General features: G+C 47.8%; 1 protein-coding gene across 1 annotated transcript; it reads left to right on the top strand.

Moving 5' to 3' along the window:
- Positions 1-2,718: 2,718 nt before the first annotated feature.
- LOC120686609 lies at positions 2,719-16,808 on the top strand. Its single transcript, XM_039968817.1, has 2 exons — positions 2,719-3,164; positions 3,906-16,808. The coding sequence occupies exon 2, from the start codon at positions 12,238-12,240 to the stop codon at positions 14,053-14,055; it is 1,818 nt and encodes a 605-aa protein (XP_039824751.1). The 5' UTR covers positions 2,719-3,164; positions 3,906-12,237; the 3' UTR covers positions 14,056-16,808.
- The last annotated feature ends 1,088 nt before the right edge of the window (positions 16,809-17,896 follow it).

Here is a 17,896-nt window from a genome sequence, read left to right as displayed (position 1 = left end):
ATTGCCTCGTGTTGTTTTGTGCTATCAAGTCCAAGTGGACGCAACTTTTGTTTTGTGCAAAATTCAAAATCTATGTCAGCAGACATGCCTAGTATAGGTTACAGCATTCTGAATTCTTTCTTTTTTTTTGAAATTAGGCATATAATAGGTTGTATGTAAAGTTTCTTACATGTATTGTTTTGTGATGTAGGAGGAAAGTCAAAAAAAAAACAGAGAGAATCGAGGTGATGTAAAGTTCCACCAAACCATTGGCTCATGTAGCTACCCAGTTTATGTAGAAAAAAATTGGTAAGTTAGCTATGTTAATATGCACTTCATTTATTATGCTGTTGTTTCATATATAGCTGCTGTAATGGAAAGTTAGTCATGTCTAAGCTTAATGATTTCTAGTTCCATAAGATGCTAAGACCATTAGTTCTTGCTGCACCAATATAAATGTCTACTTGCTGTTCTTCAATTTGTTGCTATATTGCTCCAAAATAATGTTTTAGGTGTGACCAAGTGTACCACCATGTAAATGTTGTTTCCAGGGAGAAGATGAGTACAAGGATAAAGAACCTGATGCCGTTGATTTGTTCAAGATGTGCCACTACAACAACAAAAAGAAAGGATACACGCCCACTGTATAGTCTGCTATTGTAAGACAACCTTCTAATGGTGCTTTTGAGAGATGCTTATTTTCAAATATCTTGTGATCATAAACCATTTTTCTATTGTTTGCTGCTTTCAACTTTGCTAGACTCAAATTGAAAACCAGTTGGATGCACTAAAAGAAGATGGACAACCCAAGTCTGCAACCCAAGTTGTACGTGTTGTGCTTCATCAGAACACAAAAACCAATCACTTCCTTCAAAATGTGGGCATCCAGATTGCAAAGCGGAGGACTACACTACAAAATCTTCAAGCAGAATTGGAGGTGGAAAAAGGAACCAATTCTGAGCTTCAATCAATCGTCAACAACCAGCGTGAAGAAATGGATGGTTTGGCAAAGCAAGTCCAGGGAACAGAACAAGCAAGGATCAAAGACCAATAGGAGAATCGGAAGAAGCAAGTTGAGTTGGAGAAGAAAATTGAGGTTCTGCTACGCCAAAATGGACAAAGCTGAGCCTATGGTGGTCTGGTAGCTTTTGGGCGGCCTTCATCTTTTGCTGAGTTGTCTTGATGAAAACTAACTTTTGTTGTTTTTGGTCAATTGTGTTGTCTTGGAAAATTGTATGGCTTGAATTCTGGATTCTGGATTGTCATGTGGATTCTGGAATGTTACTATTTTGCTGAGTTGTCATGTGAATTCTGGATTAATCTTGTTATTATAGCTGTGATGCAAACCTTATTCATGTGAATTCTGGATTAATCTTGTTTTGATTATTAATTTTGGACTGAAATCTTGTTAGTTGATTATTAGTCTTGGGCTGAAATCTTGTTAGCTGAGAATTAATCTAAGCCTGAAATCAGGCCCAACTTGGTGGCCCACTTTGAATTCGGACCATCAACTCATGGGCTGAGCTGCTGATGTCACTCGCCACATCACCTGCCATGTCGATTGCCACGTCACCTACCATGTCAGCCCCACTTCCCACGTCATTGCCATGTCAGCAGCCATGTCATTGACCACGTCAATTTACACGTCATCATTGCTATCCACGTCATCACCAAGTCAACAGTCACGTCATCCTTCATGTCATCAATGTGTGACATGGCAATTGAATCTGTGACAAAAATTATACTGTTCGTGAAGTTTATTTTTATCACAGAAAACGGGCTTGGGTTGGGCTTCAGGGGGCCCCGAGACATTGTATGACGGTTTTAAAACGTCATAGATAAGCAATCCATGACGAAAATTTAAGGAACGTCACGAGGTGTGATCTCTGACGTTCAATACATGACGCTATTTGAGATCGTCATAGATATTGTTTTATGACAGTTTTTAGTGATCTGTGACGAAATTTAATCATCATGGATCAACAAATTTTTTGTAATGAGAGGTGCATGTTTTTCTTGTTACATTTCGCCTGTTTGTAAAGTGTGAAATGGGTGCAAATTTTAAACAGTCAGTGAGCTGGCTATTCTTTTTTAAAAAATTGAAAATCTATAAATTTGACGAACAGTTTGTCTGATTGGGCTTGAAATTTACAGCTAGACGAGCCCGCTATCTGCTAACCGGACCAAGAGCCCAAATATGGTAATCGGTCCTGAAAACTTACAGCTAGCTGCGAGCGGACCCATTATTGCTTACTGGTCGCAAAACAAAAGAAATGGGAGCTGAAACTAGCGAGGAAGGTTGGAAAAAAGGAAGGCAATGGATAATCTGGGCTGTTGATCAACTATCCAACGGTTGGAGGAGGTGATTGGGAGATATCCTATATCTCAATGGATTGACGTGGAGACAAAAAAAAAAAACTCGAGCCGACTTGACTTGTACATGGACTAAAGTGACGCCAAATTAATAGGATGACTAGGCGTGTTGTTGACAGGCGTGGGCGCCTTCATTTGTCGTCTGAGCTCACCATCATGCGGTTGGATCACTTGACAAGGAAATAGCATTGACCAGGTAATTAAGGAGCAGGCCCACTGCTCGATCAAGTGGCGCCGGACGACATCAAGTGATGAAAGATCCCAGGAGACTAAGCCAGCTACTACCATGCTAGCTACCAGAGATATGTCTACGTGATTGCTTTCACTGTAGTTAATTTGAGAACTACGGGCAACTAACTAACCCCATCTATTTTAAGGTGGGGATCGGAGCGGGAACTACAGCTAGAATACCAATTCCACAGCCTCCGAGTGTTGAGGCTTGAGTCACTGTAAGTTCATCGAGAATGAGCTTCTCGGAGACTCTGCAGTGGTGGCAGGAATGGCGGCTGCGAATCTTTGTTCTGTCTAGCCTCTTCCTCCAATACTTCCTTTTCCTGTTTTCCCTCTTGCATAAGAGCTGTATTCCATTGTGGGTCCGGTTTTTCATCTGGCTAGCCTACCTAGGCAGCGATGCCATGGCGTTGTATGCCCTCGCCACTCTCTTCAACTACCCCAAAAAAATCCCTCTCGGCGTTAAGGTGTTGTGGGCTCCCATCCTCTTGGTGCATCTAGGTGGGCAGGATTGCATTACTGCCTACAACATCGAAGACAATGAAATGTGGAAAACGCATGTATTAACTGCAATGTCTCAGGTCAGTACGACAGCACTTTTAATTTGGTCCAATATACCATATATACCAATTCTTTCTTTTATTTGGTTTCTTATGGTCCAAAACCATCCCATACTTTGAACACAAAAATGGTGCATGAGGCCAGTCTCAATGGGAGTTTCATAACACAGTTACCTAGACAATGATATATAGTTGAACCATATGTTTGTGAATTGATATTCTTATCACTTCCATCATACATGAATAAATGGTGACATATACCGATATGTAATAATAACATAGTAAATAATATATCACTAATGATAGAAATATTAATTTAGAATTTTATATTGGTGCACTTTAATATTTTTTTATAATATATAACTTAGATTTAGATTTAGGGGTTACTTTAACTTTGAATAATCACATAATTGGATTATTCATATGCAAATTTAGGGGGTTATTTGCATTATTTTTATAATGGGATAGGTGCGTAATTTACACAAAGATTAGATGTTTACTTTAGTTTTTTTAATAATGGTACAGTGGTTAATTTAGATACATATTTAGACGGTTACTTTAGTCTATTTTTTATAATGGCAGAGGTGGATAATTTAGATATACGTTTAGGGGGTTATTATTTTAATCTATTTTCATAATGGCAAAGATGGGTAATTTATTAGAAAAGATAACATATCCAATGACTATTATAATTAGAGTTGTGGGATTGATTGGCAGATGTTTCTAATTTTTATGAGAATTTCTAATATTTCTATTTTTTAGAGTATCTACCTAGGATCCTAGGTGGCTTCACGTGGAGATTTAAAATGAGCCTTTGGACCCTTGAACACCTGAGGCTACTCTTGTGCTGAGAGAACAAACCAAAACCTTGAGATCAATCAATTGCATCAAGAATTCAACCTTTGAGAGAGTTGGAAGTGTGCTAGAGCTTAGGGCCGACTTAGTGATGGTCAAGTGAAGGCTTAGGATTTGTTACTCTTGGTGTTTGACGTCACCTAGACGGTCTTGGTGATCAGAGGCACTTGGTGAGCTCTTGGAGTTTGTGGGAGCCCCAAGAAGAAGAATTGTACACGGTGCGAAGCTCGCTGTTTCGGAGATGGAGAAGGAGCATTCTTAGTGATCACTTGCTCTTCGTGATGCAAGGGAGCTCAACCCTTTGTGGGTGCTCCAACGTGGACTAGGGGGGAGCGTTAACTCCTCGACACCACAGGAAAAAAAATCTGGTTGTCTCGTGTCCTCACTCTTTTCATTTCTAGCATTTACTTATTCAAGTTCACTTTGTTGCTCTTGCTTGCTTGTTTTCATATCTAGAACTTGTTCTTGCTAGTATGTCTCTCTTGGGCTAGCCTTTGCTTGTTAGTATGATCTTAACTAGGATGATGAACATGCTAGAGTGGTTGCCAACCAAGAATTTACCTGCTATTGTGCTCTAGAGAATAGGTTTTGAACTTTAGGTTTGGGCATCACTAGAAGTAGGTTAAGGATCGGCTTAGAAATTCGAAAAAGTCCCAATTCAACCACCCCTTTCTTGGGCCACGATCCTTACAGCGAGCTCGTGGTCGTCAGATACAATCCAACAGCTCTCCATTGTTTTCCCCCGATCGAAATGGCGGATCGGCCTCTCCTCCCCAAAACCCTAAGTTCATTTTCCCTCCCCTTTCTCTCTCCAGTTCGGGTCCGGCGGTGCCGCCGGCGTCCTCTTGCCGCCGCGACGCCCGTCTTGCTCCCATGCCATGGGCGAGACATGGCCGCGCGAGCCCGAGCTTGGTCTTCTCTTTCTCTCCTCCCCCTTTCTTTTTCACTCCAACGGAGTGTCTGACGGTCCGAGCAGAGCTCGTTGGGAAAGGAGGTGGCCACGCCGCCGGCCCCCTCGCCAGCGCGTGCGCTCACCCGTAGGGGAGCGCGCCGCCGTCGAGCAGCTCAATGGTGGTGCCCTGAAATCCTGCATGCGAATGGCGTGGGGAAACTCTCGAGCGCTCTGTCTCGGTGTCTGTCCCGCTCGGAGCGGTGGCGCGCCGGCAAGCCGGCGCCCTCGGGTGCTGTGCCATGCGGCATCGGCCAGCGGTGGTGGGATAGGGGAGTGTCGCCACCCTTTGCCTCTAGGTTAGAGGTTAGCCCTTTCCTTTGACTTTTCGATGCAAGACCAATGTTCTTTCGTTGATTCTTTCAATTCAAGGTCGAATCCGATTTGTGTTCTTCGATTTGCATCGAAATTCTTCTCTGTTTTCTTTGATTCGAGTTCGAATACTTTCCCATTTCAATCCACACACTAGATCGGCTTCGATACCATTGTTAGAACAATAGCATTGACTAGGATGTGGATCGAACGGGTAGCAACCTTAATCAAGATGAATACCTTGCAATAGTTGCATCTGCTACCTCCATAGCACCGTTGCTGAGGTTGCAGAGGACGCACCGATGGCTTGGAGGCAATGGTTGCAGGAGCCGTTGACGCTTCCTGCTGCTACAGTGTGCCCTCTACGATCGGAATAGGGTTTGAGGTGTGGATGAACGGCGGCTGTACGGTGAACCTCTCAACCAGTGCCTCATGGCCCCCACCTTCTATTTATTGCACTGCACAGCAGGGGCCCACCGACCAGTAGTCGATTAGCATCCCCGATCAGGACACGGTCAAGGGGTCCGAGAAGGCTGTTGGGACCAACTCGGATGAGATCAACCTAACACAAATGATTCCGGTTTGATTCTTGCATTGTTCTTGGTGTCTGTAGAGATGCATCCTCAGTATTATCGTGGCTCACGAGCTGGCTCGAGCCGGCAAACGAGCCGAGCCGACCTGAAACTTTAGCTCGCTGAAATAAAGCTGAGCCGAGCCAGGTCATTGCCACGCCTCACAGGCCGCTCGTCGCCCACGCAGGCCACGGCGCCATTCGCTCAGGCCGTGCTGTCGTCGCCCATCCGCGCTCCATGACGGGCTCAATCGCGAGGGAGAGCATGAGCTCACAGGAACCATGCTCGACGGCTCATCCACAACCAGGGACGTGAGTTTCCCATGGCCAGTGGCTTGACCCCTTTCCTCACTGACGTTCGGCGGCCTCCCCTCATGCTATTTCGCAGAGAAGATGTGCTAGTCCTTACCTTCACGACGAGATGGAGTTCTCCCTTGCTCATCTTGTGCTTACCGAGGAAGAAGAGAACGTGCTACTCCTCACCGTTTGATAGAAGATGGAGTGGGAGAGGAAAAGAAAAAAAAAACCGAACATTTATTACTCAAAGACACTTGCACTGTAGAAGATAGTTTCTATGGATGATTTCTAGCTGACGTGGCTACCATGGAAACCGCGTGTATAGTTTCAAGCACTGGGACTGCCCTAATATCCATGCATCAATTCGAAGCACATACACCAAAATCATAGTCTAGAGGAGAAAGCGGAAAGTAGGAGCATTTGAGTGGACCACCTAAACTCACCACTGTTATACAAACAGACCAATTAATGTGATATTCATTACAGGAAAAAAGACAATAATAACCAGATCTTAAGATGGAAGAACACAAGAGTAGCAATAGACATGCTGTAAAGAAACAAACAGAGGGCAATAATGTATGGAAGGGTAGATGAAAGATCTCAAATGGTATGTGCACTGCCATCCGTATGTCCGATGTTTTCGTCACCATTTGGCGTCACCGGTGAAGCCGTGTTGTCGTTCCCATTCAATATGATAATTGGTGACGCTGTTGTGGTGCCACCATCGTTTCTTGCTCCTGCCGGATTGTTCGTCCTCTGTATCCGCTCCGCCAAGGTCTTGATCCCCATGTACCATAGGAGGAGCTAGATGCGGGTGAGGTATTCCCGGCCCTGGCCTAAGCTCTTAGCATGCAGGTACCCTCTGCCGGCAGAGAAGCAGAGCATCTCGAACCAAACCCCCCAGATCACCCTCCACATCCTCGCATCCACAATGAGCCCTGTGCGTAGCTTGTTTAGATTTTCAGAAAGCCTCCAACTCTCCAAGCATCGTGAATGATACTTATGGGCTACCTTTTGGGCAAACTCGCTTTCTTCTCATGGTGTGTCCTATATACCGCGAGGGCCCTGCTCCTTCCATTTGTGGTATCACCTTGAGAGTCTTCCCAGCTTCCTTTAGACTTTCTGAAGAGGTTGCGCCTAGCACCGGTCATCAACATCTACGGGTTGACAAAAAGCAGGTACAGCGGTACGCCATGTAGTTGGATATCTCCCTACAGCAATAGGCAGCTTCACTGAGCGTAGGAGAAAGTGGTGCAAGGTGGAAGCAAAAAATCCGTAGTGAGGTGCTAGAGCAGAGGATGGCACTCTCGTCAAACAGCCTTTGTAGGCTCCAGTCCAGATGGATCCTGCAGTTGTCACGATCCAAAGTCCAAAGTCCATTGACCCCGGTTGTCGTTGAACACCCGGTAGGTGGCCATGTTGGCTATTTGACCCCGTCTACCCTTTCTCGAGGTTGTCATGGATGAGATCGGTGATGTCACTGAAGGACTTGCACGGCATCATGCACCGCAGCTAATCGACAAATTCCTTGCAAACTAGCAAGGTTGGCAGCTTCTGGAGCATCTTCATCTCCCGTCTCTAAATAAGTGTAACTTTGCACCTGTCCACCCTAGAGGTCAAGTTAGAACAAACATGACGAGTCACTCTAAATGTTGACCATTGCCATTCCTTATATGCATCCAATAGCTTTAGATTATCTCTCCACCAAAATGAACACTTTTTTATGTGAGTAGGCATCCTACCATTTCTATAATATTTCTCCCATACCAGTTGCACCTAGGGAGTATCCACTTTATTAAAGAATTTATGAAGATTTTTAACACCGGAGCCTCATTTTGAGTTTTGAGGTTCAGCACACCCGGTCCTCCTTTTGGCAAACAGATAGTTTTCCATGCTGCTTTTGGTGGTCCTTTTGCATTGATGTATGACCCTTTCCAAAGACAATGTTTTTGTACTTGTCTATCTGGTCAATCAAGGTCTTGGGCAGAAGATAGGTCCCCATATGAAAGATAGGTAAAGATGTAAAGACTACATCAATCATCTGTAGTTGTTTAGCCTGAGATAAAGCATTGAGGTGGCCTGTAAACGTCTCTCGCATTTGGTGACTTGAGATAAAAAAAATCTTCTACTTTTGGCTTGGTAGTTCCTAGGTAAAAATCTTCTACTTTTGGCTTGGTAGTTCCCAGAGGCAGACCAAGGTAGGTGAAAGGTAGACTTCATTTGGCACAATTGAAGCTGGTAGATAGAAGATTCAAAGTTTGGTCATTCATATTCAGAGGGGATCATCATAGACTTGCCATAAATTACTTTTAAACCAGTAGCGACTGAGTAAACCTCCAAGATATGTTAGAACCTGTAATTGCCTCAAGCAGCCTGTTGGGGACGCCACCTTCTCCCGTCGCCGAAGGCGGCCGGCTGCGAGCGGGGAGCGGAAGAAATGGCGAAGCGACCTGCAAAAAACGAAGAGGACGCGTCTAGAGGCCCAAGAGCGAAGGGTACCGAGCGAAGGCCGGTCCCGCACGAAGAGAAGCGAATAGGCGGCGTGCGCAGCGAAGGGGCGACACGCGTGGCGAAGGGACGAACAGCGAGGCGGCTCCAAGAACCCCAACACCGACGCAGCGAAGACCCTTAATGGTGAAGGGACTCAAAGTGAGACGGCCCCCTGCCAGAGATCTGTACGGGGTGTCCAGCTGTAATTCCACTAATTTGTGTCGAGTATTGTAACATTACTAGTTTGCCCAGGGAATATTCCTAGATGCTGGCGGTTAGGAGGCAGTTAGGGGATTTTGGCTAGGGAGTAGTTGAGATTTTGGGCTATAAATACCCCCCTGTAACTGAAAAGGGGAGATGGAATACAGTGCAATTACTCTGGTGATTTGATTTTTGTGCTGCCTTTGTGCTAGTGTTTCCCTTCTCGAGGCTTCACCTCCCTTCATTTGGGCTGTTGTGACCTCTTCGTCCCGAAGAGTGTCTTACACCAACAGTTTTGGCGCCCACCCGCAGTTTGTCCTCGACATGACCACATGGCAGCGAAGAAGAAACCAAACCCCGGCACTTCGGAGGCCAACGCTTCGACTGAAGCCCACCCTTCAAACAACAACACCGTCACGACGAATGGCGACAACACCGAAGACAACGGCGAAGACCTCGGGGTGAAGACCTCGCTGACGATGACTTCGAGGTCGATCTTCATGACCTTGGCATCTCCGCCGAAGACATCCAAACCATGAGAAGAATCGACGCACGCTTACTCGAGCGTCTCCGTCAAGCACAGCAAGCTCAGCAAACTCAAGCCAACACATCAAATTCTCCAATGGCGACAAGATCGAAGGGAAAAGGGCAGGAACTCACTGCCGAAGAGCTGGAGGAGCAATTCAACAAACTAAAAGAAGAAGAACTTCACTGCGAAGCCCATGCGGCAGGCCATTCGAGATCGTCTGATAATGATGAAGCCCCTTCGCCAAGAACCCAGGCCCGCACAACAGGCGCCTCAGCCGCAGAGGCTTCGCCAGCAATGCATTATCATTGAAGAACAGTTCTCGGATGAAGAGGAAGGCGAATACAGGATGCCACATCAGCTTCGTCTGCAACATATTCGTCTGCAACAAGACCTTGCCACGCCTCTCGCCGTAGAATTCGAAGAGCTCCCGTGGCCACCACGCTTCAACCCCACCATTCTCCCGCAGTTCGATGGGGAATCCGATCCGAAAGACTTCCTCCTCAAGTACGAAGCGGCCATCGAAGCTTCCGGAGGCGGCGCGGCATGCAAAGTAAAAGCATTTGTTCTCGCACAAAAAGGCCTCGCTCAGCATTGGTACTCCAACCTCCCAGGTGAACACATCCACACTTGGGACTAGCTCCGAAGCGAACTTACCACCGCTTTCAGAGCGCCGAAGCCTGAAGAAGTCAACTCATGTGACTTCCACAACCTGAAGCAAGAAGGATCCACACTGCAAGAGTATTTGCACCGTCTCATCAGGCTTCGCACGAGGGCTCCTGATGTAGCAGAAAAGACCGTCATCGAAGCCGCCATCGCCGGTTTGAACCTTGGCCCATGCGGGGAGTACCTCGAGCGCCGTAAGCCGAAGACACTGAACAGGCTCTTCGAGATCATGCAAGAGTATTGCATCTCAGACAGAGGAAAATGCCGGAGAATCGAAGAGATGAATGAGAAGAGGTTGCGCAATCGCGACCGACCGAAGCCATATCAGGAGCAAACAAAGACCCCAAAGGCCGTGAAGACGGTCTCCGGTGACGAAGCTCGCGACTCCCGGCCATAACAGAGGAGTGAGGAGCGACCGGAGCAATTCCAATCGAGGTCGGAGAGAAAACTCCGGCCGAAAGCAAAAAGTCCCCTACTGCTGCATTCATGGCAGAGACAAAGGTCATTGGACGAGTGAGTGCCCCCTCGTCAAGGAAAAGAAAGAAGATTTGGATCGAGCCGCAAACACCGATCAGCCGCCAAAGTCCGTAAATTATACCCACACCAACCAGCCGCAAGGCCCGCCACCGCAAATTCAGTCGCAGCCTTCACATCAACCTCATTGGACTTCGGCATATCCCACCCTCTCACCATCCTTCCCAACCTTCCATTATAACCCCCACACACCCCCCAGCCCTTCTAGCACCTTCGGCACCTCAATTCCCGCAAATCCAAACATCTTCGGTGCCACATCAAGGGTGGCGCCCTCAACCCCTACCACAAGCGCCCAACTACCTCCCTCCACCGCCGAAGCTAGAACCTGGTACGATCCCGGAGAGAGCTAATGATCCCGTCGGAGGAATGGTAAATGTCATCAATGCCATCTCCGGTGAATCGAATGAGCCAGTTCACGAGACAAAGCATCAGAGGAAAGAATACCTTCGCACCATCTCGCATGTCTGCGAAGGCAAACATTTTCGCACCCCCTGGTCCCATGTCCCGATAACTTTTTCCGAAGCCGACCTTAGGCTTCAACACTACCCACATAACGACCCCCTTGTCATCCGTGCAAACATTGGCAGAAATTATGTACACTCCGCGGGAAATGATGTTGGTCGGATACTTGTTGACAACGACAGCTCCGCAGATGTCCTCACTTGGCAATGCTTCTTGAAGATGGGTCTTTCATAGAAGAACCTGCTCAAGTCTCAATACCCGCTTATTGGCTAAGGGGGGCAAAAGAATCGAAGACCTCAGCAAAATAGAGTTGAATGTGACCTTTGGCGAAGGCAACACCAAGAGAACAGAGCTCATAACCTTCGATGTGGTAGACATCACCTACCCATACAATGCCATCTTCGGCCACAACAGCATCATCAAGTCCGCGGCAGTCATCAATCAAGCCTACCTATGCATGAAAATCCCAACAGCTGGAGGAGTCATCACAATCCTCGGCAACCAAGAAGAAGCTAGGAGATGCGAAGACAATGTAGCATGTGCCATGAAAAATATGCACACAATCGAAGCCGTCAACAATGATGGCGAAGATGAGGAAGCGAAGCCATTCAGTTCTGAGCGGCACAACAAAGACGGGGTTATGCCTAGAAGAAGTCCAGGTTGATTCAGTTTTTGAGAAACAATCAAGATGTCTTCGCATGGTCGTCTTCGGACCTGCGAGGAGTCAGTCGGGAAGTCATGGAGCATGAGCTGAAAGTAGATCCGAAGGTTAAGCTGCGTAAACGTCTTCGCACAATGTCTGAAGATCGCAAGAAAGTTGCGTAAAGCGAAGTTCAAAAGTTACTTGATGCAGGCGTAATCCGCGAAGTGCAGTACCCAGAGTGGCTGGCTAATGTGGTTATGGTTCCAAAGAAGAATGGAAGTTGGAGAATGTATATCGACTACACCACCCTCAACAACTTTCGCCCAAAGGATGAGTTTCCGTTGCCTCGCATCGACACCTTGGTAGATGTAGCGGCAGGGTCGGAGATGTTAAGCATGCTAGATTGTTTTTCCGGCTATCATCAGATCTTCATGAAGAAGTCGGATGAGGAGAAAACCAGCTTTACCACTCCTTTCGGCACTTCTAGTTATGTGAGAATGCCTGAGGGTCTTCGCAACGCAGGGTGCACGTTCAACAGAACCATCACAGCAGTACTCGACACCCAGCTGGACAAGAATATCTCCGCGTATGTCGACGACGTCGTCGTGCGAAGCAAAAAAAGGCAAAGATCATATTTCAGACCTTCGAGAAACCTTCGCCAACCTTCGCAAGCATGGGCTTAAACTGAATCCAGAAAAGTGTGTCTTCGGGGTCAGAAGGGGGAAGCTTCAAGGATGCATGATCACAGAGAGGGGCATCGAGGCAAACCCAGTAAAGATCGAAGCAATCAAAAGAATGCGACCACATTCGACCAAGAAGGAGGTGCAGAAGTTGACAGGACGCCTAGCTTCGCTAAATAGATTCATTTCACGATCTGCAGAAAAATCACTCCCTTTCTTCAAAGTGCTAAAGGGCACAGATAATTTTCACTGGGGTACTGAGCAAGACAAAGCATTCGAAGATCTGAAGAAGTACTTGGAAAACTTGGCGGTGATGGCAAGCCCTTCGCCTGGGGCAGAGCTCCTGTTATACATCGCAACTTCAAGCTCCGTGGTGAGTGCGGCATTAGTTGAAGAGAGAATGGTCGAAGACACCTTAAAGCAGTTACCAATCTACTTCATATCCGAAGCCTTAAACGGATCGAAGTTGCTCTACTCTGAAATGGAAAAGATGGCCTATGCAGTGGTAATGGCAGCCAGGAAGCTTCGTCATTATTTCCAGAGTTTCAAGATCAAAGTCCCAACATCTTTCCCTCTTCGAGACATGTTTGAGAACAGAGAGGCCTCAGGTAGAATTGGGAAATGGGCAACACTGTTGGCATCGCACACCATTGATTTTATCTCGCGAAGCGCAATTAAGTCTCAAGTCTTGGCGGATTTCGTTGCTGACTGGACACCGTCAGCAGCTTCGCAAAACCCCCCAGTCATTGAAGCAATTTGGCAATTAGAATGTGACAGAGCCTATTGCAAGAATGGCTCAGGCACTTCAGCAATTCTCACAACACCTTCGGGGACCCAACTCAAGTACGCAGCTAGGCTGGATTTTCTAGGATGTACAAATAATGTGGCAGAATATGAAGGTTTGCTTCTAGGCCTTCGCAAGGCAAGAGCACTTGGCGCGAGGAGGTTGTCCATCAAGTCTGACTCTGAACTCATCACAAACCACATTGGCAAGACATACAGAGCACTCAAACCAGAGTTAGCGAAGTATCTGGCAGCTGTCCGCAACATGGAAAAATATTTTTTGGGTTTTAGTGTGCGAAGCTTCCCCAGAATACAGAACAAGCAGGCAGATGTCCTGGCGAAGGTAGCTGCAGAGAATGACCCATTGACTCCAGATGTGTTCTTTGAAACAATAAAGAGTGGTTCGGTAAATTGCGCCGAAGAGTCAGCGAAGTTTGTCAATGCCATTTCAAGCGAAGACTGGAGGTCAAAAATTATGGCTTACCTTCCAGGACATTTTGTACTGGAGGACGAGAAAGAGGAAAAACAACTTGCCCTTCGAGCGCGAAGCTATTCAATAGTCAATGACACATTGTATCGAGCGGGTGTCTGTGCACCGTTGCTGAAATGCATCTCACAAGTCGAAGGCAGGCAACTGCTACAGGAAATTCACGCGGGAATGTGCTCTTCGCATATCGGGACGAGGGCTCTGGTGGGAAAAGCTTTCCGCGAAGGGTTTTATTGTCCTTCGGCTGTGGCGAACGCCCACGAGATCGTGCGCAATTGCCCAAATTGTCAGAAGCATGCCCATTATAGCAAGTTCCCACCCGAAGAAGTCCACCTCATACCCCCCCGTCTGGCCTCTCGCGTGATGGGGCATCGATATTGTGGGGCCCATGCCAACAGCGCCAGGCAACTTCAAATACGCAGCAGTTGCTGTAGAATATTTCTCAAAATGGATTGAAGATAAAGCTCTTCGCGACATCATAGCCGCCACCCTACAGAAATTCTTCTGGCAGAATATTGTGTGCCGCTTCGGCGTACCCAAAGAAGTCACAGTAGACAATGACAAATAGTTTACTGCACAACATTCAGAGAGTTCTGTCAACAATTGGGCACCAAGCTGTGTTTCCCCTCATTGTACCATCCGCAGTCGAATGGGGCAGTAGAAAGGGCAAATTGAATCATCTTCTCCGGAATCAAAAAGAACATCACAGAACAGCCGAAGGGCAAGTGGGTTGATGAGCTACCAAAAGTAATCTGGTCTCATAACATGACGGAGTCGAGGGCCACAAAATTCACACCATTCAAACTCCTCTATGGAGAAGAGGCCATGACACCAGAAGAACTTCGCCATGGGTCTTATAGGATCGAAGCACCTAATGAAGACATCAAACCAACAATCGATACGATCGAAGCTATCAAAACACAAGCGGCAATCAACCTTGGCAGGTACCAGGAGGAAACCCGAAGGTGGCGCAACAAGAAGGTGAGACCTCGGGAAATCAAGGAGGGCGATCTCGTCCTTCGCCGTATCCCGAAGAGCAAGCAACAAGGAAAAATGTACAGCAAATGGGAAGGACCATTCCTGGTCGCTTTGATGGCAAGACCCGAGACTTGTAGGCTTCGCACACTTGAAGGAGTCGAAGAGCCGTACTCCTGGAACAAAGACATGCTTCAACGCTACTATGTCTAGTCTCCCGCCTCTTTCTTTTTTCTTTTTGTAATAAATTGTAATTTTTATTTCAGCATTAGCTTGAACAATGTATTCAAGGGCCCATGCTCTTTTTCTCATAGGGAAAGCCTTCGCTCAATCGCTATGATTGTCGAAGGTATAAGGTTTTTAACGAGGCGGCGACCCAATGTAACCCCTTGTGAAATATAAACAATGTCCCCATAAAAAGCTAGCATGTGAGAAGGCACCGAAGCATCTATCCCCCTTCGTAAAAGCAAAGGGGGGAGTCATCGGTGCGTTGTGCGTGATTGACACTTCTAGAAATGAGCCTAGGGCTCGCGGAGCTCAACAGCCCGTAGCACCCTTGGGCGTCAGTACTTACTTTTTCCCAGTTGGAAAAGACCTCCCCCGCAGGGCGCCGCAGGCATTGAAAGTCCCTCCGCGCCAAGGCGCTGAGGGCACAGAAAGTCCTATTGTGCGGAAGCCGAAGGCCCAGGGCTTACCTAAGCGTGCTAAAGAGCCGAAGGCCCCCTAAAAATAAAAGTCCCTCCGCGCCAAAGCGCCGAGGGCACGGAAAAGACCTATCGTGCAGAAGCCGAAGGCTAGGGCCACCTAAGCGAGCAAAAATGCTGAAGGTTCCCCTAACGAACGCCCTTCGAAACATAGTTCCCTAGGCACATGCAATCCAATCAACAAATATAGCACGCCTCACTCCCACAAGAACACAAAGGGGGGGGTGGAGCTTCGCAAACAAACATTATTGTGTCCTTGCAATCGTCAGTCGCCCAAAACAAACAATGACGGCGCTTCGCAAAATAATTTAAGGCTTCGCCAACTAAATGTCCCTCCAAGAGCACAAATGGGGGGGTGGCTCTTCACAAGTAAAATCAAGTGCGCCCTCGAAGGGACACAAACATGGCTTTGCAAAAATCGAAGACCTAAATTTTCCATATAACAAAATCCACCCAAGAGCACAAAAGGAGGGGTGGCGCTTCGCAAGCAAAACAAAGTGCGCCCTCAAAGGGGCAAACTAGACATGGCTTCGCCAATGTCGAAGACCCACAATTTTTCCCTTGTAACAAAATCCGCCCTCCAAGAACACAGAAGGGGGGTGGCGCTTCGCAGTTAAAATACAATGCGTCCTTGGAGGACCGAAATATTACATCAATAAAGGTGGCACTTCAAAAATAGAATTTACACATAGGGGCTTCGACCAGAATTACACAAAGGTTTCTTCACATTCACATGACAATTACACAGGGCCATCGCCCATTCACTATAATATTACAACAGATTCTTCCTCTTCGAATATAATGCGGTCCAATTCATCAATGACATTGCGGACCACAGCGTCTATTATCTCTTCGGCCATACTCCGGAGATATGCTTCGAATTTTGGCCCTGCAATAAATTATGGCTTCCATCAGTTGCCTTGAACGAAGGCACCTTCCTCTTTGTACATGAAGCAATAATCCCCGTGGAATTCTTCCACGGGCTCCGTTTTCGGCTCAAGCAGCCCAACAGGTGGCCAATATGGAACATCATTATTCAGCATGCGCTTGACTTCGCGACAAATAAAACGGTCGCGAAGAATCTCGCGGTGCTTCGGCTGTGCGTTACGTCGGTTATAAGCACGTTCTTTGATCATCCAGAATTCGGCGAAGGTCAACCAAGGCCTGTTCGCATTAAACTTGCGCCACATAGCGCCAGAAACAACGAAGTTCCCTCGTTTCATCCGCAAGGGCAATATACCTTCGGCGAGCCACGCAGGTTCCGACGCAGGGTCCTGCACAGTCACCGAAGGCATTAATCAAAAGTTATAATTACATTTCACCAAAAAATACATCTTCCAAACGGCTCACACCTCTCCAATGGCTACGCCTAGGCCAATGCCAGTCTCGCCATCTGCGTCTCCATCACCTTCGGGCAGGGACCTTCGCCTGAGATTCAATGCTTCGGCTGCCCACTCTGTTGGCTTCTCTTGCAGCTAAACAAAATGAGTATCAACACCAAGTGGAAAGAGTCGAAGGAAACAACGAACAAATAGCGGACCTACTTGAGTTTTCATGCGTTCGCCTTCGTGCGCAACCAGCTCCCGCCCTCTTTCTTGAAAGAATGTAGCCATGAAATTCTTGGCAATGTTGCGAGGAAGAGCTGGCAGCGTCTCCGGCTTCACCTCTTCGGTGGATGGCCACTGCACGCCCGGATCACGAAGAGTGCGAAGTTTCGACTTGGACACAGAGGCTTTGCCTCCCGCCGGGGCTTCGATAAGAGAGCACACCACGGCTATGAGCGAGCGTGCGGCGACACCAGCATTCAGCTCACCGAAGAACTAGCTGCCGCAGTCAGTCATGGCCATGCAGCAGCGCAGCCAGCGTTAGAGCTCGATGAGTTTAACAGAGTTTGTGTCCTCGCCAGCCAGCGGTGGGGCTTCTATCCCGAAGCACTCCAGAAGGTTGTGCATTTCGCTCTGAAGGGGGGTGGCTTCATTGACCACAGCCTGCCGGAAGGCTCTCACCAGCTCTTCGGCCTTTTTCTGGCCCTCTTCGGCGGCCTTGGCAACGTCTTCGGCAGCTGTGGCCAGGCCACGCGCCTCATCAAGTTGCCTTATAGATGTTTCCGCCCTGATGCGCACGGAAGCAAGTGACACTTCAAGATCTTTCTTTTCATTCTGCAAGGCAGAGACCATCTCTTCAAGCTCTGCAACCCGCGAAGAGGTCCCGGCCTCGGCCTCCAACTGCCTTCGGGCACATCGGGCAGCAACGAAGGACTTCAAAGCAAGGTCCTCCGCACACTGCAAGGCATTGGCCGCCCCGGTGTTCATCAATCTCTTCTCCATCAGCGGGAAGCAGAAGGACCCGCCGACCTCCCCCAGAAACTCGTGTTCCTGGTCGCGGCTCTCGAATCGGAGGCTGCCGACGACTGGCCCCCAATGAGCTTCGCTCCCGAAGTGCCAAGGGCCTCAGCCACCTCAACGGGATCAGCATTGTTGACAAGGTATCTGCTGCTGTCACCCGAAGAGCCGGAGCTCGTGCTCGTCAAGGAGACAGCAGCCTTCTCAGGAGCTTCACCAGTAGGCATGTCCTCGACGTCGTCGCCGGATGCCGAAGAGGACTCGAAATCTTCCCGA

Source organism: Panicum virgatum, chromosome 8N, assembly GCF_016808335.1.
Source record: "Panicum virgatum strain AP13 chromosome 8N, P.virgatum_v5, whole genome shotgun sequence".
Classification (NCBI taxonomy): domain Eukaryota; kingdom Viridiplantae; phylum Streptophyta; class Magnoliopsida; order Poales; family Poaceae; genus Panicum; species Panicum virgatum.
Note: the sequence above shows the minus strand (reverse complement) of the source record. Positions and strands in the feature narration are given on the sequence as shown.

Bases quoted from the DNA above. Each gene is read 5' to 3' on its own strand.
- LOC120686609 (XM_039968817.1), top strand. From the start codon at position 12,238: ATGTCGACGACGTCGTCGTGCGAAGCAAAAAAAGGCAAAGATCATATT.